Source organism: Lepisosteus platostomus, chromosome 3 (assembly GCF_059453375.1).
Source record: "Lepisosteus platostomus isolate fLepPlt1 chromosome 3, fLepPlt1.hap1, whole genome shotgun sequence".
In the NCBI taxonomy this organism is placed as follows: Eukaryota; Metazoa; Chordata; class Actinopteri; order Semionotiformes; family Lepisosteidae; genus Lepisosteus; species Lepisosteus platostomus.
The window spans coordinates 268,665-292,504 of NC_142613.1; the positions used below are offsets into that span (position 1 = coordinate 268,665).

The following is a 23,840-nucleotide window of genomic DNA, read 5'->3' on the forward strand; positions in this document are numbered from 1 at the left end:
CACAGAGTAGATTTTAAAGCACCATCAAATTTCTGCACGTGGCTGCTCTTGACATGGAGACTCAGCTCTCATAAGGCACATGTATTCTAACAAAACAATTTAGAGTTTATAGCAGAAATTCAGCAGGAAGGCTAGTTCCTAATCCCGCACACTTCCACAGGCCTATAAGTCCCACACTCGAGTCTTCCCATGGTGCCTCTCTCTCGAACCCCAGCTGCCTCCCCACCCACACCCCTGCAGCAGCTCCCCAGCTCATTCCTCGCAGCACAGAGTGGTCAGGCCTCCCTGAGCCAGGTGAGCTGCCCCGACACGCTCTGCTCCTCTCCTCTCCCTCACGCCTCTCTCAGCACCTGGCCAGCTGCCGAAATTAAATAATACATGCAAGGCTGTCACGAATCAAATTGTGATACAAAATACTTTATTAAATAATAAAGGAGTTAAACAACAGTATGTAATTAAAAAAACAGGTTTAAGATTGAAATACCTGAGTTAGGTAAGTTTTTAAAAAATGTTTTTTTTGCCTTAAATTTAATGCATAAATATAAAATTCTTTGTAGTTCAGCATACTCTCATTTAAATAATTAAAATGTGTACCTGAGAATTATAATTATTTCAAAGACATGAATTAAACAAATATTGATAAATCACTTTTGAACATACAAAGCTTAGAGACTGTGAGATCTGCCAGGCTGTGGCTCACACTGCGATTCGGATTTCAGGGCTGTTGTGAGGCAGCTGGGAGCTGGGATGGAAGGCAGGAGAGGTGCTGCTCTGGGAAAGGGAAGCACTTCTGCAGCCAGGATTGAATCAACACACTGACACTCATGTCCATCCCAAACCCCAGAGCCGTTACTGATGGTAACCTTGTTTGCCAATGGCCTCTTGCCTCTCACCAATGGAAATCTACCCTCAGGTAACAGGCCTGTGAATTGCAATTGATGGGCGACATTAGATTTAATACAGATCCAGACGAGTTCCAAACAATTTGTAAGGTCAGAATTCCAGAGTCTGGGCAGTACTATCAGCCAAAGTTCTCATACTCGTTTTCTTCCTCTGTCTCTCTGTTGGGGAGACTGGCGTTTTCATAATCGGGCTCGCTCTCCTCCTTCTCTTCCACTTCCTCATAATCAGACCTGTTGTCCTCCTCTGCCTCTTCATGATCAAGCTTCTCCAAACAGACCTCTGCGTTCACATAATCATTTTCCGAATCCTCATCTTCAGTGGTCTTGCCTGTGCTCGACACGTATGCGTTCATCACAGCTGCAACATGGGAGCAAAGAAAGATCCCAATACTAAATGGAAGGACTAGACCAGCAACCAGATTTGTGAGACACTAGACAGAAGTGGAAACTCACCTGTCCTGCTGGCTCTCTTCTGGACCTGGCTCCTCTTCTTTTTCTTACACACCAGGAAGACCATGAACAGGAACACCAGGAGCAGCACTGCTGCAGTCACCCCAGAGATTACTGGGAGGATCAGGGACTCTGGAACACAGAACAGCACAACGTCTCTCACTATTTCATGTGCACCAGTCCAGTTGCTGAAACTGCAACTAGTAGGAAACTTAAAATGTTGTGTGTCCAATTTGGGGGCCAGAAAATGAATTAGACTTTTAATCGTAGAGCTCAGCCATCTGGGTGGAGCACTGTAATGACTGAGCCATTCTGAGCCCCTTCAAAACTGCTTGCTATCCTGCTATCTTACCTTTGCTTGTCACTGTGAGGGGCAGAAGTTCACTCTCAGGGGAGGCGAATGTGCGACTGGAGACCTGAGTCTCATACAGGCAGCTGTAATTCCCTTGGTGAGAAAACTCCACTGCAGGAAAGGAGTAGGAAGCGGAGTGATTGACAGCTGGTGAAGACATCTGGATCACTGATCCATTGGACCCAATAAACCTGAGCTGGAATATTCCACCTGGGTACTGCGGCACAGTGGAGCAGGTGATGGTGAGGTTTTGTCCCCTGGTCACCTTCCCTGCAGGGGCACTGAGGGAGATGTTTGGCTGCTGCAGAGTCACTGGAAAAGAACAGAGGTTGTATATATATGTAGGTCGTATATATGACAGTGTATATCATCAACTTTCTGCTACATTGGAGGAAAAAAGGCCACTCAGAGTTAACTCACATTCTGACGGAACCTGGAAATCTTTCAAACACAGAGCACATGCACTGTACATAACCAATAGCATACAAATAAGACTCTGATGTGAGTGCTGATGAGGATAGCTTAACTATCCTTACCTATCACAGATAAATGTACATGATCGCTGTTTGGAGAGTTGAAATTGCGACTGGACACTTGTGTCCGATACTGACAACTATAGGACCCCTCGTTAATAAAGTCCACTGCGGGAAAGGTGAATGTGGCAGGGTTGGCTCTCTGAGGCTGGCTTGGTGACCCCCCGGAGTGCCACAGGTGAAATGTGCCACCTGCAGGCGGCGTGAGGATGGAGCAGGTGATGTGAACACTGTTCCCCCAGGGAACCTCTCCAGTGTGGGGAGTGAGAGAGATGAGTGGCTTCTGCAGGACAACTAGGACAATAAGTACAATAGGTATATTTATTATTAAGTAGATCAGGTGGGTAGCTGTGTCAGCATGCGTAGTCTGCAAAGGAACAAGTAATAGGTTTATTCCGCCCTGGGATTTTTAATGATCACAGAAAGTCAAGAACTCAGTTTTACGTCCCATCCAAAGGACGGTGTCTTTTTACAGTATAGTGTCCCCCATCACTGTAATGAGGCATTAGGACGCACACAGACCACAAGGTGAGCGCCCCCTACAGGCCCCACTAACACCTCTTCCAGCAACAACCTTAGTTTTTCCCAGGAGTCTCCCATCCAGGTACTGACCAGGCTCACACCTGCTAGGCTCCAGTGGGCTGCCAGTTGTGAGCTGCAAAGTGATATGGCTGCTGGCTAGACTACAAGATTAATGCAGTCCAACTCACAAACCATGGTTAATCTGTAAATTATATGACATGTTGTTACAAAAGTTGGACAAATACCAATTGTCAAATACTTGTGATTTTGACAATCATATTTAGCTTAATCTGCTATTTATGTCTAGTTTTTTAATGATTAAAGTAGATAATGAGAGAAATATTGTTTCCCTTTTGTACAATTTCTAGACATTTTTATCATGTTTTATTATAAACTCAGCAATCTATTAAATACCAGCTGTTTGACACTTACTGTATGACTACAGATGCAGATCTGCAGTGAGATAACAGTGACTGGAGGACAGACATCACTACAATGAAGACCAGTACAGGAGCTGCTGTTTTATAGAAAGTCTAATGTTCACTAATCCTCAGTGATGTTTTGCCAATTGGTTGCCACCACTCAAAGAATACTCATCCTAGTCAACTAATGACATGACATGGGTTCCATTTGGTGATGTCTTATGGTTTTGTAATGTAAAAAATAATTTTAACAATATTTTTATAAATAAATTTGGAATTACATATTTTAGTAAAGCTGGACATGTAATCGTATTTAGAGAAAATTAAACAAAAAAAAAACATTGGAACCCACTCACTCATTACTCATAACACTCATAACATGCTTCTTCTAATCTTTAAACTGAAAGGTCATTATGTGTTTCAATACATCTTTTGGCAAAAGCAGCACAACACCCTAGAATGAGGTCATCCTCATGAGAAGAGAAGGGACTGGTCCACGAAAGTTTCCAGTTTTAAAACTACACGTCAGCGCAAAAGAGAGTCTCCTGCTCAACTCACCCACTATGATGTCTATGGAGTCGCTGCGAGGAGAGCTGAAGGTCTGCCCTCCTCCCTGGACTCTGTACTGACAGCTGTAGCTGCCCTGGTGTGAGGAGTCCAGGTCAGACACCCTCAGCTCCACTGTGGTCTGTGGGGACCCAGCTGTCTGGGTCACAGTGGGGCTCCCTGCACTGCTCCTGTACAAGTCAAAGCCAATGCTGGTGTGGAGCCTGGAGGGGGCAGAGCAGCTGAAAGAGACGTCTTCTCCAGGACTGAAGGCAGGGTGAGGGGACAGCAGGGACAGGCTGGGCTTGTCAATAGGACCTGTGAAAAAGAAGAAAAAGACAATCATCCACTCTTGCAAAATTGTTTCATATGCAAAGTGGGAAAAACAACCTGGGAAAAGGAGCTCAGTAATGTACAACAACACAGGCCGGACAAAGCTGAAGTATTCAAATTAAAGAAAATGTAATAACATCTAGAAAATATCATATCTGGCACAAATCACAGGTTTCTATGGAGAAGTTTGCCATCTTCATGTGAAAGAAACACAAATAAATTGAAAGAAGCCATGGCACTGACTTTGACAATGCCTGACATCTCAGTCAACGTTCCCTCAACCCTTTGTGTAAAGAAGAGCTCCCTGCTCTCAGTTTAAATACACTGTGGATTTAATACGTGAAGCTTCCAGTTCTGTTCTCTGGTTCATGCCTTTGGCTATTTCAGGTCTTAGGTCAAATTTTTAAAATACTGAAATGAGCCAAGAAAAAAAGGAATATGTGCTTTAATGATCTGGCTTTAATTCGCCCTGCTGAGGAATGACAGCTGGGGTCAGAGTTCATCCCCCAAAAGAATCCCCAAAACACCTCAGGACCAAGGAAGAACAGAGCAGGTAAGATTAGAAAGAGAAAAGGAATGGAAAGGCGAGGCAAGTGTTCAGAGCCGCATTTCAGTGGAGGGATTAGGCTGGAGAGGTGAGAAAGCGACTCTGATCCTGGATGAGCACAATGAAGCAACAAGTGTGAGGCACGTCTGTTTCGGATGAAGTGAAACGCTGAGTGCTAAAAAATAAGCACACAGTAGCATGTGCGGCAGGGAAGCTTTGATAAAGTGACAAATGAAAAGCAATATTAAAATTTGACCTTCATTCAAACTTTTGTTCTGTAACCATTTGGAGATCTCGAATCAGGTTCCATCATATATTTCTCTGTTCAAGAGTAAGAAGGCTCTGCTGCTTGCATCCTTGTATAAAACACTCAATGGAGGAAATATCTGATTCCTCTGCCCTAAACTACCAACAGAGCAGCCATGAATTTTATCAAAATTTTACACAATATTCTAAATAAGGAATTTGTCACGCCTAGTACACCTAGAGGGCGCTCTGCTTCTGTCCTGTTCCTAGTTCCCTGTGATTATTCATGTCTTTCTGGTGTGTCTTGTTGTGTAGCCTATTTACTTCCTGTTTTTGCTCTGCTTCTTGCTCACCATTGAGGTTCAGATGTCCATGGACTGAGGGCATAGGTTTTTATACGGCATTCCCTGAACAGCTGAGCCCGGGCTAACCCCCGTCTCGCCGCTACGCATGGGGTCTTTTCACTCTCCTGCCATTCCACAGTTCGTCCCTTCCGACATCCGTGACAGGGTTACTAGTACAGTACATTGCTGTTTATAATTTTCACATAACCTCCCTTGATTTAAAATTCACATTACTTACTATATATCTGTGGGAAATCTATATAGTATATATATCCTAGAACTATTTCCATAATAAAGTGGTTCCTAATCATGATTTTAAATACATTTCCAGAGTTTTCAATTGTGTCCTCTGGTTTGTGTTTCGCTGTTCATTCTGAAGTCTGCTGGGTAGACTGTGTCAATGCCTTTGAGAATTTTGAATACTTATATCAGGTCCTTTTTAGTCTGTTCAAGACTGGGTCTTGAAAAAGTTCCTCCCGACTGTCAGTGTGGAACATTACTATAGCATGTTGCTCTTCTCTGGACTGATTCCAGAGCAGCAATATCTGTTCTATAACGTGGTGTCCAAATTTGTACCCACTCTTCTAAATGAGGCCTTGCCTGTGTGTTATACTCTTTAAACTTAACTTACATTGTTAACTTACACACACACACACTTGCACCAATTTTTCTAGAAACCAATAAACTTGCCTGTACACCTTTGGAATAAGGGATAAAAAAACAATATAAATACGGGAATAATAGGTTTATTCCATGCTGAAAAGAGAAGAAAGAAAACACAACGTTTCAGGCGTGGAGTCTTCTTCAGGAAGTGGTAAAGAGCAACCTCACTAATTCGTGCAGCTACACCACTGTGTCAGCTTGTCATCGCTCTAGCACCGTCTGCACAAACTCCGACGCATTTTTTCCAGTCGATGCCATTCTCTTCGATAAATTCATTCAGAAGCTGAAATATGTGCTCTCCTGTAGTTCCTGTTGGTAGCGGCTTACAGAGCAGAAAGTCCTCATGGGACGGGCCCTCAAACTCATATCTAATGTAAACAAGCAAATTGGGCAAATCGACGACATCTACAGACTCATCTAATTGCAGTGAAAATAATCTGCTTATTTTAACGCGCTCAATCAGCGTACTTTTGACATCATCCAACATATCACTAATTCTCTGAGTGACTGTGTCTTTCGGAGGGGGGCAACGGGTCGAGCTGTTTAGCAGCTTTTTCTCCACACATAATACGTGTCAGCTCTTTTGCCAACGGTAAACACAAATCTTCACAAATCGTGTGGGGTTTACCTGCTTTAGCAATCCGCAAGCTTGCATTTTCCCCCGTTTCCGTTTCAGGAGTCCGTCTCAGAAGTTAAAAGAAGTTTTTATTTCATGCGCTCGGTGACGCAGAGACGCTCGGTGTATTTTTCTCAAATTTACCTAGAACAGTTCCGAACTATTTTTCGGTGATATATCACGCTTTGCTGTGCTCACAAGATTGCCAGTGTTCCAAAATCACGCACATTCTCCTACCTTCCTATTTGCTTGAAATAACTTTTTTAAATACAATTGACCGCTTACGTTCGTAGCACGCATTCCTATAGAATGTCTTAGTGCGCGCTGTATCGTAGTTTGTACGTATTCTGCGTATTTGACGCATAAACTGATTTTATTAAAATAGAAAACATGAAAACCAGTGCAAACAAAACATTTCCAGGGTCATTTTGCGTTCCCTAGATTGAGAACCACGGGTCTAAAAGTTTCCCATCACTGTCCCAGGTATCCATCCATCTTCTAAGTGCTTTAACCAATAGAGGGTCGTGGGGGAGTAGGAGTCTATCCAGGCATGCAATTGGCGTAAGGCAGGATACACTCTGGATGGGACACCAGTCCATTGCAGTGTCACAGATGTATTTTACTGAATCCCGGACAGTTATTTTGGCTGTTGTATTCATGTGAAATCCTTAGTTATTTTAGCCTGAATTGCAATAATTGTTTTGGCCATTCTAATATCAATGCATCCATTTTCTATTGGCTTTATCCAATCCAGTGTCACAGGGGAGCCAGAATCCATCCTGGCAAGCAACAGGTGCAAGACTGGATACACCCTGGACTGGGCAGCAGTCATAGAGTAACATTCTAGTATCCTTTTTTGAAATTTGCTGTCCTCCTTCTCTTTAACAGTTTCCCGTTTTTAATCATTTGAAATGTTCTTTTCATAATAGTTTCCAAATTAATTTGTCAAACAGTTTTGGGATACTCTTTTTTTAGGTTATGATTTTATTCACAACTGAGTTGTCTCCTGCCTTATCTAGGATCCTGTTAATTTTATGCACAATATCAGCAACAGTAAGGAAAAATGGGACATCCTTACCTGAGCAGACAACACCAGCATCTTCACCATGACCACAGTTATGAGTTCCAAATTCCGGGTGTGTGCACTGTGTCAGAGAGGACTCATTGCCTGAGCACGACACATCGTCCAGCCAGATCTTTCCACTCCCCTGGCCAAAGTGTGCGCTCCCAGGAGCAGACACAGCGATTCCGCAGCCCAGCGCTCTGCAAACCACCTGAGCGTCATTCGTGTCCCAGTTGTCATCACACACTGTCCCCCACTGACCGCTGTGATAGACCTCAACTCTCCCCGAGCAGCTGGCACCGTTGACCAGCCTGACCTGGGCTCCTTCAAATTCCAAAGAAACACACTAAATTAAAACTCTCAAGAGTACAACTAGGAAATGAACCTTGTCAATGTGAAATATGGCAGAAATGTAGAAAATGTTTCTGAAGCAGATGTCAGTTTTTTTTATTCCAAAAAATACTCTACCAACCTTTAATTCATTAGTTTATGGTGTTATCTGCAGAAGCTTATTATCTTAAATAAATCAAATTTAGATTAGATTTTATTGCATTTACATGAGAAAATGATTGCAATTATTGCATTTAAAAGCAACAGTTAATCTGTGAACAATGTTGCCTACTATATTAATGTATTACATGATATATGCATTAATATTGTCCCTTGCAAAGTAGCATTGACTTTAACAACAGTAGAATATCGTCACACTCCTATTTTTAGAAAAAAATCATCTACAGGAGCAGAATCTATGTTCTATCTTTTGTATACATGATGTAGAGCAGAGTGTCAGTGAGCATTCCTGGGTTAAACATTTTTGTTGCCACTAGAAATGACACAGCTTTCCAAGCGTATGTTCTTCTTGATGTGAAACTGCAGAAACATGTACTGTACATGGATTTTTGCCAACTCTTTAACATTGCACAGAATACATTCACAATGACTTGATAGTAAGACTTATACCAAGTGTACAAGTAATAGGGTTATTCCATGCTGAAAAGAGAATATAGAAAACACAATGTTTCGGCTGTGGAGCCTTCTTCAGGTGTGAGATGGGTGTATGCGCCTTGTAAAGGTAAAACCTTGCAAATAGAGTTGAGTTCAATGTTTAAATATCCCTTCATCTGTTATCAGAAAGCAGCTTGTTCCTCAGGAGGCCAGAGGGAACCCAGGGAACAAGGTGGGAGCAGATCCTGAGATGCCAGTCCATCGCGGGACAGTTGGCAAAAACTATACATCAGTGAAAATAGAACATATTTAAATACAGATCTATTATATCCTCTATTATCTATTATTTTGGTTTTGAATACACAGGATTTATCACATCACATGGGCTAATGAATTAATGAGACGAGTATGATTACAGAGGTTAAGGGCTCAAAATAAGACCCTCAAGTACTGATAATTAGTCACATAGCCTATTGCATTCATGTTCTCTGAAAATGCAATTACATTAATTTGGCATTAATTATATTACTGAGCCTGAAGAATTAGTTCATATCAGTGGTGAGGCTGACAGAGGGAACTGCAGGCGCTTCTGAAGGCACTCGGAAATGCCACCACCTTAACCCTCCTGTGTCAAGAATGTTTTCTCTGAAAGATGTAAGATGAAAGTGACTCTCCTACCTGAGCAGACAACACCAGCATCTTCACCATGACCACAGTTATGAGTTCCAAATCCTCTGTGTGTGCACTGTGTCAGAGAGGACTCATTGCCTGAGCACGACACATCATCCAGCCAGATCTTTCCACTCCCCTGGCCGAAGTGTGCGCTCCCAAGAGCAGACACAGCAGTTCCACAGTCCAGCGCTCTGCACACCACCTGAGCGTCATTCGTGTCCCAGCTGTCATCACACACTGTCCCCCACTGGCCGCTGTGATAGACCTCCACTCTCCCTGAGCAGCGGCCGACACCGTTGACCAGCCTGACCTGGGCTGCACCTTTCGGGCAAGAATTACAAAAAAACATTCTGACAGGACACAATGCAAAAGTCTGTATACAAAATGAATAAAAAACAATCTGTAATTCAATGGGAAGAAACTAACTGTAGTGACAGAACACATGCAACCGAAAATAATGGAAAAGATAAAAAAATCCGGTGCTGCGTATTGTTGTACAGGCCCATCAGTGAAACATGAAAGGAAATGTAAAAATACAGAAATTACAATTTTATTGTGTATTCTGTACAATTTAATTAAAACATTAAATTGCGCTGTGTGAGAGGGAAAAGTGTCTGTTGTTGTCTGTTGCTGAGAGTGGTCAAGGGAGCTGTGAACAAGAAGGTTATGCAGACTATGTGGAACACGATATGAGATGATGGGACAGTCAGAAAAGAGGGTACCATCGGATGGATCATCCTGTAAGATGGGGAAGTTTTCGTTAACGGTCCTGGGGATAGAAAGGGTGTTAAGGTGGTAGGGAAGCACCAGTGGAATGCTGTTGTGAGGCCAGGAGTTCCTAATTGGGCTGATGATCAGAGGCTGTTTTTGGGCGGGGTATCCTCTGTTGAAGAAAACAAAGTGCATATTGAGGGCATGGATATGGAAGCCCAAGTTCCCACTGAGGAACTGTGAAAAAGGGAAATAATTTTTAGTATGTGTTGGGTGGAATATCTGTATAGGAGATAGCTGTGTGAATCTATGGGTTTGTAATAGAGAGGCAGAGAGTCACGGATGGTTAATGGATTGGTTTATGTCCAGAAACAGAAGAGCAGTGGAAAATATGTTAACTGTATACTTGAGGAATGGGTGGAAGTTGGTGAAATGATGCAGGAAATTCTCTAGCTGGTTGTTAGAGCATGTGGCATGTGCTCTGAAGCGACACATAGGAGAACAGAAGTAGTCAAAATCTGTGTCATTAGATTTTGCTATAAACTCCATTAGGTGCACAAAATTATCTTAACAAGATATTTTTTATGAGTGGCCTTTGCTAGTGTAGAATAGAATAGAATTTTTATGCAGTCCTTATATTTCATTTTCTCTTCAGTTTTTGCCGACATTAACTGTAATAAGTCTTACCTTAAGACGTTTTCAGTTTGAACATTCAGGTTTCAAATAGTATATTTGCAATTTCACTAAATGGGACACTATACCTATAGTTCTGGGCACTATAGGCAATATAGGAAGGATATTTTTCCAAGGCACTGTGACCCTACATGTCTTTGCACTCTTTGGACTCTGCAGTTCCATTTGTTCCCAGAAAGAGGCGCTAAACACTGGGAGACCCTGGTAGAATCTGCTTTGTGTGTTGTTGTGGCCAGCTCACATTGAACTTTGCAGGTCAGTCAGTCCTCGTATTGTATATCTTATTTCAAAACTTACTTTTATAAAGGTTATACAGCCCCTCTCCCTGTGTGGGGTGGTAGATTGCAGTTTGTTTTTATCAATAAAACAAATAATAACGTTTGCAAAAGGGATAAAATGAACTCATAATGTGTAACACAGGTTTTGGGTAAGTGGTGTCCACTCCTTGCTGAATGAACCAGTTCACAGTGCCTAGTTTGCACACAGAGAAAACTGTTCAAAGATCTAGAATTATGTTAGTAGACATTTTTAAACTAGAAACATGACTTATAAAATCACACAGACAAGATAAAATGTGAAGGTACCTACTTGTAAAGCTTTTGTTGAGAATTAGGAGGCATTGACCTGCAGGAAAGAAACAGAAGAGGCAAATCAGCAAAGTCTGCAGGTCTAGGAACTGGACAACAGGTATAACTGGTCTTGTTTCTTCATACTTTCTAACCTGGGTTTTTTTCTTCTGTTTGCTTGCCTTGTGAAAGTCCTGGAACCTGAACTGATCACGACTGGCACATGGCACCCATAGCAACATGGTGAAGTCTGTAAATGTTAAAAGCTGTAGTGCCTCTGAAATGGGAATAGCTATAAATTATAGTTATTCAAGTGAAGAAGAAGTGTGATTGTAATTGTACTAATAATACAATGTAATAATACAAGTAGTTCCACAACTGTGGTAGCTAAATTCACCTCAGATTGAAGTCATGATTTTAGCCTGGTGGACACTGACTTGGTATTTCCCAGTCCTGTCTTGCCTTTTGAACACAATTGTCATGGATTTGGTAGGTCTGGACAGGACCGCCAGAGGAGATGGGCATACTTCAGTCATGGTCGATTATACTACTCGCTATCCGGAGGTGTTTCCCTTAAAAATACTGCCAGCAAAACCATTTCCAAGGAATGAGTATGACTCTTTTCCCATTTATGTACCACTTGTGTCTAAATTAATGCAGGACATTGCTTCCTTTCTGCATTTCAATCTTTTACAAACCTCGGTATTTCACCAGCAGACCACTGGTTAATTAGTCAGGAGATGATAGACTGGGACCCTGTCCTACCATTTCTAATGTTTGCAATCAGAAAAGTGCCCCAGGCGTCCACAAGCTTAACTTTTTTTGAATTACTTTTTGGTAGAAATCCTTGGCATCAAGCAGGGAGTCTGGGAGACTCTGGATAAACAAAAAAATATCCTGGAATATGTAACACATATGCTGGATCATATCAATAAGATTTAACCTACAGTACACAAACATCTAAAAAAAGCACAGTATACTCAAAAGACTTCTTATGATCCAAGAGCTAGGGAGGGAGAATTCAACAGAGGGGATAAAGTGTTAGTTTTGCTTCCTTCTAGTGAGAGCAAACTATAACACAAATGGTAGGGGTCACATGAGGTGGTGAACGAGTGGGATCAATAAATTATAAAATATAAACAACAAACAAGAAAAAATCAAATCTACCATGTTAACCTCCTAAAAGTATGGAAGACAGATTTTGTCCTTGGCAATACCAAGACATAAAGTGTTTTCCTTAAAAGAAATGCAAATAGGTTTAGTTTCCTACTCGGCAGAACTCGGCGTACAATAATAACTGGTGCCATATAGAGTGGCAAGAAAACTGAAATAATTCAGGAAGTACAGAAAATGAAAGATTTGGGAGTTATAGAAGAGAGTTCCAGTCCTTGTTCTAGCCCCATAGTTCTAATATCTAAACTGGGTGCAAGGTGGCAATTTGTAATAATGTTAGGAAACTAAATGAAATCTTAAAAATCGACGAGTATTCAAAGCTCTGAGTTGACAAACTGCTCGAAAAAAGTCTGGGAAAAGTAAAACCCAGATCTGAGAAAAGGTTACTGGAAAATACCAGTCTAAAGAAACATCTTTAGATGTCAGGCAGAGACGTCTAAAGAGAAAACCACCTTTATTCATCCCACAGAACTGTACCACTGTACAGTTTCACCATTTGGCCTGTATGGTGCTGCGGGGAAATTCCAGAGCCCTCTGCTTACCTGGACGAGGTGCTCATCGCCAGTGATGACTGGGACTTGTATTTAAAACATTGACAGACTCAGACTGTCATGGACAGTTTTGGGGACGCTGAGTTAAAAATTAATCCCATGAAAAGTCGCATGGCTTTTGTGCATATCAGATATTGGGGGTACAAAGTAGGAGGGGGTTCGCCCCCTTATGGCTAATGCAGCAGCAATTAAGAACTGTCCTAAGCCTTGAAATAAAAATCAGGTACAAACATTTTTGGATTAGGTGAGGTACTATCTAGATTTGAAGAGAGGGTTCATTCTCCACACTGAACACTTCTCCCATAATGCCACACTTGGCATCAGTAAGAGAAAGAACTGGTCTTAAATGGGATATTTTGCAAAGAGGGATGTGCTGCAGACTTTGCAGACATGTACTGTCATTTGAAAGAAAGGAAAGAGTAAAAAATCACCCCGAGGTCTAACAGAATTTGAGGGTAAAATTTCTGTATCACCAAAGGTGACTTTTAGAATCTGAGACTTGATGGAGAGAGCCAATTAAAATCATCCTGGTCTTAATCTTGTTTAACTGTAGATAATTCTACACCATCCGCAAATGTACGATTTATTGTATCCTTGTTCACATCAGCGTTCCAGGTCTCTCGCAATTCTTTAGGGCTTCTTCCAGCCCAGGTCTTACAGATGGGCTGTTGTTTTGTTCAGCCAGGTGTGCTACCCAGTAAACTGGATCGCACTTCTTCTCTTAATTAGAACTACTGAATCATTTATAGTGACTATAGCTCAATTGTGCAGAGCGGGCTGGCTCCAGTGGCTCAAGCCCTCATTGGCCCAAGTGCCCATTTCTGCTTGTAGAAATAAAGTCCAACCAATTTCTTTTTTTTGCTTCTGTATTTAGTACGGATCTCCCGTTAGGAAAGAAAATGTTGGACCTAGTTGATCTCATCAGAGCACAAGTGCCCACCTCCTGTTCATTGTAAAAAGCAGAGAAAAAAGCAGCGATAAGCAACGTACAGTAGGCTACTCCACATGTGGAGGTCGTGTTAACATTTTTGAACGGTGAGAAGAAACACAGATTTTTCAGAACGACTGTCCAAAAGTAACACAACAAGGGTGTCGTATTGAGCTCTTTGTGTTTAAGAAAGACTGTTTTCATTCACCTGTTCTAAGTTTGCAAACCGACGAACTTGCCATGTTATTGTCTGCATGGCTACTTAGCTAGATTTGAGATTTCCTTAAGAAATTTTGTTAACTGAGTAGACAAGCCAGTCTTTTTGTATTTGATATAAACAGCTGACATACATATTCTTTTGTTGTGTATACATGGTTAAGTCACAGAAACAGGAGAGCAGAAGAAGAACAAGAAAAAGAGAAAGAATTTAGGGAGGCAGCTGAAGGGAGCACACCGCTTCACAACTGGGTCACAACTAGCAGCAGATGAACAGGAAAATGGTCATCAAAAAAGCCAGTTCCTTCGGCTACATTCTGTGTAAGCCTCAATAACAGAAGAGTCTTGCTTCATGATTGAATGATTACATTGGCAAATGTTGTACGACTTAAATTTTGACGAATATAAAAACTGCCTGTAGCCTATTCACGAAAAATATACAGGCTATATGAGTAGTAAGTAATAGGTTTATTCCATGCTGAAAAGAGAAGAAAGAAAACACAACGTTTCAGCTGTGTAAGCTTCATCGGGTGTGAGGATAGGGTTAAATAAAAAAAACACAGGTAGTTCTGAATTGACAAATAAAGAACTATATGGTAATTAGTAGTCCACATGTGGTGATTTAATTGTACACACAACTAACTTTTACAACTTCTGTTGTTAAAACAATAATGTGATTAAGAAAGTTCACCAAATCAATGTGAAAATGATTCTAAACAAAAATTATGTTGTCTGGCCAAATGTCTGTTAGTACTCAAAGGTCCTCTTGAAACGCTGGGCAGACGTCACTGCATCTTTATGGAAGATGCTGCTGTAGATATTGCTCTCTGGACGAGACATTAAAAGACTCCTTGGTCTTTAAAGGCACTTTTCAAAAGAGGAGGGGAGTTAACTTCAGTGTCCCAGCTAAAGTAATCTCCAGACTTCCTAAAGATTCGTCTTAATTCAACTAGTGAATCAATTTCTCTCTCCTCCCCCTGGTCGGCAGTGGTGCTGCTTGTTCAGGATTGCTGCTGTGTGTCCCAGGCAGAGCTACACTACAGAGGAGGACGAAGTGGATCTCCTTCCTTGTGAAAACACTTTGGGATGAAAAGTGCTATATAAATGTAAGGAATTAATGAAAACATAATCTCCCTGTTTCCTTAATCATGCATTTCCTCATCAGACACTCTGCTGTGCAACGTGGTGTTCTCGCAGCTCAGATCACTAACTGACAAAATGGGTTTCACAAATTAGATTATACTTTGTTAACCTTCTGTACAAATATGTGAAATTGCAACTCACAAGTACAGTAGCACCTCTGAATGTTCCTCTTTCTTGTTACATCCAGAATAAGATAAAGGAAGTATATTTCCTCATTTAAAGTTTTTTTACAGCTTTAAAGTTCATCGTGAAAAATATTTCTGTGGATAGATTTTAGTGCTCCGTGGAAGAAAATTAGGACAATATACTGTCACGAACAAGGACTGAAATCCATGTCAGATCTTGTAGTAGACCCTATGCGATGCGGTAAGAGCTGGAGAAAACAGGAGGCGTGGTAAGAAGGAACACACAGGGGTTTAATAGTGCACAAAATAATAGTGACAGTCCGTGAGACAGTGTACGGGGAAGACAAAACGGCATCCAAATCCAAACGGGTCCAAGGATTTGGACCCGCTGGTCAAAGCACAGTCCGAGAGTCCATCAACTAGAAATCCATCCTGGGACGCAACAAAAATAAAATCCCCGGGAGGGGGGAGCACACGGACAAACGAAACATGGAGGTCCAAGGGTGACGGGGCGAGATCCTCCAGACCCCGGGCTCAGGAAGCGGGAGGTGTCGGGGATGAGGCCTATGCCCTCAGGAGATGGACGTAGGGTTTCCTTGTGCTAGGCGGGCCTCGCAACATCTTACCCTAATGATGAGCCCCGAGGACTGGAGGAGCTGGTCTTTAAATAATAACACTAAAAGGGTTCACCTGGAGAGCTTAATCACACGAACAATAATGGGAGCAGTGGAGCGTCCTCTAGGGAGGGATGTCGGGCGTGACATATACATCTTTGATTCATCCACGGTGCGATAGAGAGCGCTACAGGAGGTCATTCTTGCCTTCTGCCATAAGACTGTACAACGCATCCACCTTGCGTCTGGGCAGAGGCAACATTGACAGTGACCTGTTTCTGGACTGAACGCATCTACACATCTACTGCTACATCTGTTCTCTTTCTTTTTCTTTTTCTTTTTCCCGTTTACAGCCACTTTTGTGCAATATATGCCAGGGACCTGTGCAATACATTTATATTTATATTTATATCTATGGTTACATCTATATTTATATTCATACGTGTGATACGATTTTCTGTGTACTGTTCTGTTCTAGTCTGCTCTTTGTGTGTCCGGACTGTGAGTAACTCTTGTATTGTATTGTATGTATTGTACTATTATTATATACTTTGTTACACTGTGGCTGTGTTGTCTGTGTTAAGCTGCTGTTGCACTGCAATTTCCCTCACGGGATCAATAAAGTATCTATCTATCTTTACTGTTAATGATTAGGATGATATAAGAATATATATATATAATCACCCTGAAATACTGGAACAGGAAAGGTTTTTAAATTTCCGAAAGTCTGTGTTGAAAATAAGCACATTTCGCAATCCTGGGTGTTGTGGTTAAGATGCATGTCTTTTAAAAGACTGAAGATTTCCCTAGCCTTAGCAGAAGTAATGAAAATTAATCAGCACTTTAAAAAGTTTATTAATTTTTTTAAATAGAAAGATTTCATTTAAGGAGCTACAATTAAAAAAAACATTATTCACGAGGAAGAACATTACCCTGTGTTCAGGAGTGCTTACTGATGAGTTGGGTGTAAGAAAGTGTCTGTCTGAGGGCCAGACCCCTGACTGCAGCTGAGGAGGGGGCTGGACCTCCTGCAGAGAGAGGAGTGACCCAGGGGCAGCTGCACAGGTGAGGGGCGGATCAGATTAAGAGAGAGAGGCTCACTGCAGTGTTTATAGGTTCATGGAGAATTAGAGGTTAGAAGAGCTGGGATAAGCAACACCTTGATTTCCTGATTACTCCTCCTTCCTGAACCTTTGTTAAAAACCCTGTGAAGTATAGTCCCAACTGTCTTGACTCTGGAGACTATCGCCTGATTGTTGTCCTACCTGAGGAGACCTGACTGGCAGAAAAGATTTTCCTGCTCTCAAATCTCTGCAGAAGAACATCCTGGGGGTCATACTGTGCCTAAGCCTTTCCTCCAAGTCCACACTTCTGTGACACAGTGCAATTGTGGACTTCAGGTGCACAGGAATTTGAGGAGCACTGTTACCAACGGGGTAATATGACATCCTCTCATGATGTAACTCGCTGGTCACACGACTCAGTCGAAACGCGTTCTGTTGGTGCAGTTTTTGCATAGCTTCTTTTCCAGTGGCCAAGCGAACACTGGGAGAGAATTTTTTTCAAAAAAATGTCATTCTTCGCTCACAGTTTGATTAAATTGAATGTCTTAGCACAAAAGTAGTGAGGTTAAGTGTTCATTCATGTGCAGAAGTATCAACTCAAAATGTGCAAGTAAACTAAGAAAAACTTGTTAATACCATACTCTGTTTATTCAAAGTTTTGTACTATTAAATACATTTCATCTGGATTGTCCCAGTACGAGGAACATAAAGTGTTCATTCACGTTAAACAGGATTGATTCAAAACGGGAAAAGTAAAATAAATAAGATAAAAAAGGCAATACCTCAAAGCTTTGTAGTATTAAATAATTTGTCTTTCCTTGTACAAAATACACTGGAAGTAAATGAATATTCATCCGTTGAAATAGGATGACGAAATAAAAGATTAATGTCAACACTTCTTACCTAGCATATATACAATATCAAGCTAAAGTAGTCTAATGAAATTTTATTTGTACATAAAATAATGAGTTTTAAAATTGTAAAATAATTCAATTTTACTAACATGAATATTTTATTCTTAATGGCAACTTCTCTCAGCTTTGATAGGTTAGAACACGACACGTCACCATTCTGCAAAGGATCGTGGGTGATCCGTTTTAGCGAAGTCCACTCTGATGTGGACTTCAGAGAAGGGCTCATGCGCCCCCTGGGAAACACCGATTCAGACATGGGACACCCTGAGCCCATGCAGACCCGAGCAGGAACACACATACGAAGGGCACGAGATCACAAGTTTGCCTACTGGGACACAGCCCTAAACTGACAGGTACGTGAAAAGAAATATAAATGAAAGGACGCAAGTGGAAATTACAAGGAAGAGCATATACAGTAGAAATAAAAACAGGAGACATTTATTTACACAAAGGGGCGTAGGAGTTTGGGCCACGCTGCCTAGCCATGTTGTTGAAGCCAATATCTTGGCTTCTTTCAAAAAAAGATCCTGGGATCAATCAGCTACATATTAGGTGGTTTGAATGTCCTCCTCTTGTTTGTAACCTTTCTTAAGTCCATTCAGTCCCCATCAGCAGCTGTGCCTGGCCAACAGGCCTGTTACTGATGTTAAACTCTTACATGGTACACTGGTGACAATAACTCCCACACCCACAGAGCATCTTGATAAGTCAACTGTGCTTCCTGCCCTGCTGATGTGCCAAACCACACTGTTGATTTTTCAGCCTTCTGCCTTGGACATAAATACATTTCACATACAACTTTTCATGTAGAAAATGTATGGCCTTGCAAATGTAAAAATATTTGTTTTCATCAAGAAAACAATGATACTTTAGAAGACAGAGAAGGGGCAGATTTGAACAGAAGTGCCTCAAGCTCAGGGTTTAATTGGCAGAGGTGAGGAAATGGAATGGGCTTTCTTGCAGAGCTCAGAGCTGTGAGCATTAAAAGAAGTACAAATATAACAAGAATGGGCGTGACAATAAGATAAGAGACCGCAAGCTGTAAAGGACAAGAACACTGGGTACAAGATATTAAAGCCCAATTGTTTTTGAAAAGTATGAAATTATTTTTTGCATGTATACATTTATTTTATTTATTAATTTGGACCTTTGCAGCCTATGCATTCTGACCTAGCAACTTACTTTTTAATAAAAATTTTGATAAACACTTTGATTGATTCAGATATTCAGAAAAATCTGTTGTTTGACTTTTATTTCTATATGGCTGTAACATTTTGCTTAGTTTGACCTGTCTGTGGTTTTCACAGTTCTTCAGCTCCAATTCAGCCTGTGAATGGGAATTAAGTTAATTATGAAATTTTATAGGTCTCTTGAAACATCTGTTTGAGAAATGGAAACCAGTTAAAGAGGAACAGTTAATCAAAAGATTAATAATAGTGTATATTTTTGTTTAATCAGATAAGTCAGTTAAAAAACAAATTTCATTACTATTCCAATCCAACTAATTAAGAGCAATCAGGGACATTCGTACTGCCACAGTAGGGTTGAAAATGCTGTTTTAGGGAATGGGACACAAAGAGCACTGTACATGTATAATTACTGTATAAAATATATTTATTGTAATTCCAGCTGGATTTCCTAATCTGCCTTTCAAAAGTGTCTTTTAACAGACTGAACTTTCCGTGACTCCAGTTCAGGGGGGAGCTGGGTCCTATCCTGGCATGCAACTGGTGCTGGGCAGAGCACACCCTAGACAGGACGCAAGTCCACCGCTGTGCACACATACAGTAGACATTTGCACACTCACACTGGGCCAATTTTCAAAGAAACCCATTAACCTACAGAAATGTCTTTGGACTGTGGGAGGAATCAGGAGCACCCGAAGGAAACCCACACAAACACAGGAAGAACATGCAAACTCCACACGGACAGCACCCCAAGTCCAAAACTGAACCCAGGGTCCCAGCACTGCGAGGCAGCCATGCTGACCACTGTCCCACCCCCCTGTGAAATGTATCAATACCATTATCGGAGTTGCAGAAATCTCTAATTGAGCCCGTCTGTCCACATTTTCTTATAATAATCTGAGCACACAAACATTTTATTATCAATAAAGACAGAACTTACAGAGCAGCAGAGTGAGGAGAGTCCTTGGCATCTTCTTTCAGTCGGGTTCTCCTACAGAACAGAACTCCTGCTGACACATTCAGACAATACAGCCAAGATGAAGACTTAAGATAGCGCGGTTTCCTTCTCTAACCACCATAGTGCAGGCTATTTGTAGCTGTGTGAAAAAAAAAAAGATTTCCCCTTCACATATTTTTGAAACATCTGTATGTTCCTGTTTTAAGCAAAAACTTTTTGCTTCAGCTAAATCCAACAGCTGAAAGTAGAATTAACCCGATTTTAAAATCTACAGCATTCATTGAAGAGCCAAAAACACTCAATTTTATTTTAATCTCTGCTGTTAGTTTGCATCTCATCTCCTCTGAGAAGCCACTTTTAGCACGTGTCAAATCAAACATCTGTCAAAACATTTCCGAACAGACACACAGGAGGTGTGTGAGTGTTTTCCTCTAGATCTTGCTTTTGAGCACACAGGATGTGGGCTTTCATCTCCCTCAAGCTCATTTTTTTTATTGTATCATAAGATATGGTTTAATTAGCGGAGACACATTTTAGAATGAAAGTAAAACACTTCACACTCACAGAGTGTCAGAGGCTTAGTGGTTGTTTTGTTTGTTTCACTTTTACAAAACCTCATTAGTCAGAAGAGGATAAATATTTCACTTTCAAGTCTGGTGCTGAAGCTGCTACCAGCACCTGCAGCTCTGACCCTGAATCACAGCAGGTGGATTCTGACGCTGAGCTTCCTCGTTCAACACAAAATTCAATCAGAAGAGCTGCTCTGCCTCCTTCCCTGCTCAAATCCAAGCGCGAAGAGGAATTCAATTTGCTACTTAATCCTTGTGCGTTTACTGTACAACACCTGTGCTTAAATTCTAAGGTCTGATCTGGCTTTCTGAAATAAATGCAGTCTTAAAGATGTCAAAAGGGCTTTGCAATGGCTAACTCGAATTTTAATGAGCCAGAATGAAAACTGAAACAAAGTTCTTGGTGCAGTGCTGTTAGCTAGTAGTACAGAGACTTTATCTCCGTCACTATTAACACTATACAAACAGTAGCTGCAGGGTGTTCGCACTGCTATCCTGTAACCCCAGTGTGTATTTACTGATCCTTACGACTTCAGTGTACTACTACAATAACAAAATAAGACATTTCTGTTTATTTTTTAAATGTAAGCAATTAAAAAATTATAATAAAAGGTTTTCTGTTTCTATTAGTTATAGACAGCTCAGTCCGTCTCATTGAACACAAGGAGAAACGAGAACTAGAAAGCTACTTTAAAACATCAAGAGTTTAGGACCGAGGATGAAGGTTAAACTTATCAAATTAATTAAAAAATCACTGTAGATAGTTAAGAGTTCAGGAGGAAAGAAAACCAGAAAAACCGTAATCCTCCAGGAAAAGGCTGGACGGCACTCGTCTTGATGGGTCTGTAGTTCGACAGTGTGTCACCGTTCTCCACACAGCCTGCAGGGCCGTATGATCATACAGCCATGGATTCGAGCAATTAAAGACACAACAGAAGCAGATTCTCTAACCTGCAGCCAGAAAACCTCATTACAGGCTGGGCAAGCGTTCGAGGTGAAATTCGCCCACGAGGAGGGCACCTTTAAAGCGGAGACGACGGCAACGAAACTTTTTGGCGCGCCCTCTCTTCAAAGCCCTGGCCAAATATTCAGACATGAACTAAAAACTAAACATCCCAGTTAACATGTGATCCTTGCGTTTGACCAACGGAACAGGGCGAAAAGTCAGTCACATGATTTTGGGTTTGAGTTTCGAATGCTTAACCTATCGGCAACAAAGCGAAATTTAAACTATAGGCTTCCTCAAACTGTCAGTTACACGACCGTGTATGTCTTTAAAGCCTTTCCTATTTGGCTTTTTAGTTATGGAGGCGGGAAGACGACCTTTCCCTCTGTCGTCTGGCGCCTGACGTTCGAATCGCGTCGGGTGAAAGAGGACAAACTGTACTCCCACTGCCAGCGGGGAGAGATAGAGACAGAGGTGCACTTCCTACTGTACTGTGACAGATTTTCTGGGATTAGAGAAACATTCTTCCCTAAATTCAGAAATCGAATCCCAGAATTCCCCAATCTTCCAGAATCACAACGGGTCCCTATCCTACTGGGAGAGGGAGGAGGGAACTGAGTTCAACTGGCAGATCATTATGTGATCTCCTGTCCCAGCCTGCGGAACAGTCTGTCTCCCTATATGTATGTTTACGTACTGTATATGTGTAGCTGGGATACACTTTTTTTTCTGTACATCTACCTGTGCCTACTCAATTAAATTGCTTTATAAGGTGCTTTATTGGCATGACTGATGAGTACAATCAGTGTGGCCAAAGAAAATAAAAATTAAATTAACATGAAACAAAACAAAAACAAAATAAAATAAAATCTACAGACATGTTACAGACATTTACAACAAAGACATATCATAAAATATTTACATATACCCAGAGCTGCTTCCTCAGCACCAGCTGTGGCCCAATGCCCTGCTGGGTCATCAGGGTCGGATCCTGAGCCACAGTGCTCTGTGAAAAGCAGAAGCAGTTGCTGTAGACACTGGCTCAGCCAGGATGAACGTGCAGGGGTATGGCAGGAGTAGGGTGCATCCTGGGAGGAATAAGGAGCAGCAGCACTGATTCCTCATTGCCTACAGGCCTTAACCGAAGAGAGACTCGGCACCACAGACAGGCAGGATCGCCAGCTGTGTGGGGCTGCTCCTGGAGGACCACGGAGATCAGGCAGACTGGGATCTACACTTGTGCCCACTTATTGAGTTTTTCACATGTTTCCTTGTGCCATTGAGTGCTGTGGCCTCACACTTCGACTGTGCCTCCTGTTGTTCTCCCTGCAGGTTTTGTCTAGATAATCCTGTTTCCTCTCATGTTCAAAGACACGCTGACCAGGTAAACTGGGATCTCTAAATGCCTGCCCTTGTGTGTGAGTGATTACACACGTGTGTGCCCTGCAATGTCCTGGTGTCCTGTCTAGCCCATCACATCGCCTCGCGTCCCAGGCCTTCTGGTGCACTGTGAGAAATCTGCCAGAATCAGAACAGCTTCCAATCCTATGGGGGAAAGAAACTCAATAGAGCTGGAGCCCAACCCAGTGGGTGATCTCCTGTCCCAGCCCGAGGAACAGTGAGCCTGTTTCTTAGTAATAATAATACAGTGTGTGATCACCTGTCCCAGCCTGAGGAACAGACAGTGAGCCTGTCTCTCAATAATAATAATACAGTGTGTGATCTCCTGTCCCAGCCTGAGGAACAGACAGTGAGCCTGTCTCTCAATAATAATAATACAGTGTGTGATCTCCTGTCCCAGCCTGAGGAACAGACAGTGAGCCTGTCTCTCAATAATAATAATACAGTGTGTGATCTCCTGTCCCAGCCTGAGGAACAGACAGTGAGCCTGTCTCTCAATAATAATAATACAGTGTGTGATCTCCTGTCCCAGCCTGAGGAACAGACAGTGAGCCTGTCTCTCAATAATAATAATACAGTGTGTGATCTCCTGTCCCAGCCTGAGGAACAGACAGTGAGCCTGTCTCTCAATAATAATAATACAGTGTGTGTGGATCTGTGCCTATGGGTGGAAGGTTGCCGGTTCGTCTCCCGTGGCTGGCAGAGGAATCCTACTCCATTGGGCCCCTGAGCAAGACCCTTAACCTCAACTGCTCAAGGGCCACTGTATAAATGGCTGACCCTGCACTCTGACACCAAGCTTCTCTCCCTGTCTTTCTGTCTTATGGGAAGCAAGTTGTGGTATGCGAAAAGACAAATTCCTAATACAAGAAATTGTATATGGGTAATAAAGTGATCTGCTCTGATCTGATCTCCTGTCCCAGCC

At 41.8% G+C, this 23,840-nt stretch overlaps 1 protein-coding gene across 6 annotated transcripts; it reads right to left on the reverse strand.

Annotated features, from left to right (window-relative positions):
* Positions 1-401: 401 nt before the first annotated feature.
* LOC148673889 (uncharacterized) lies at positions 402-21,775 on the reverse strand. Of its 6 annotated transcripts, none has more exons than XM_088623549.1 (10): positions 21,520-21,766; positions 19,982-20,032; positions 11,149-11,184; positions 9,163-9,477; positions 7,555-7,863; positions 3,740-4,045; positions 2,241-2,531; positions 1,705-2,016; positions 1,356-1,484; positions 402-1,260 (listed from the first exon to the last, which is right to left on the reverse strand). In XM_088623549.1, the coding sequence occupies exons 2-10, from the start codon at positions 20,010-20,012 to the stop codon at positions 1,022-1,024; spliced, it is 1,968 nt and encodes a 655-aa protein (XP_088479675.1). In that variant the 5' UTR covers positions 20,013-20,032; positions 21,520-21,766; the 3' UTR covers positions 402-1,021. The 6 variants fall into 6 exon arrangements, with proteins under 6 accessions (XP_088479675.1, XP_088479674.1, XP_088479671.1 ...); XM_088623548.1 differs by having other exon boundaries at positions 19,982-20,048; XM_088623545.1 differs by having other exon boundaries at positions 19,982-20,138; positions 21,520-21,765.
* Positions 21,776-23,840: the final 2,065 nt, after the last annotated feature.

Coding starts and splice junctions, on each gene's coding strand:
- LOC148673889 (XM_088623549.1), bottom strand. CDS start 20,012: ATGCCAAGGACTCTCCTCACTCTGCTGCTCT. Junction 2,532..3,739: donor CTCCATAGACATCATAGTGG/GTGAGTTGAGCA, acceptor TTATTGTCCTAG/TTGTCCTGCAGAAGCCACTC. Junction 1,261..1,355: donor GAAGAGAGCCAGCAGGACAG/GTGAGTTTCCAC, acceptor CCCATGTTGCAG/CTGTGATGAACGCATACGTG.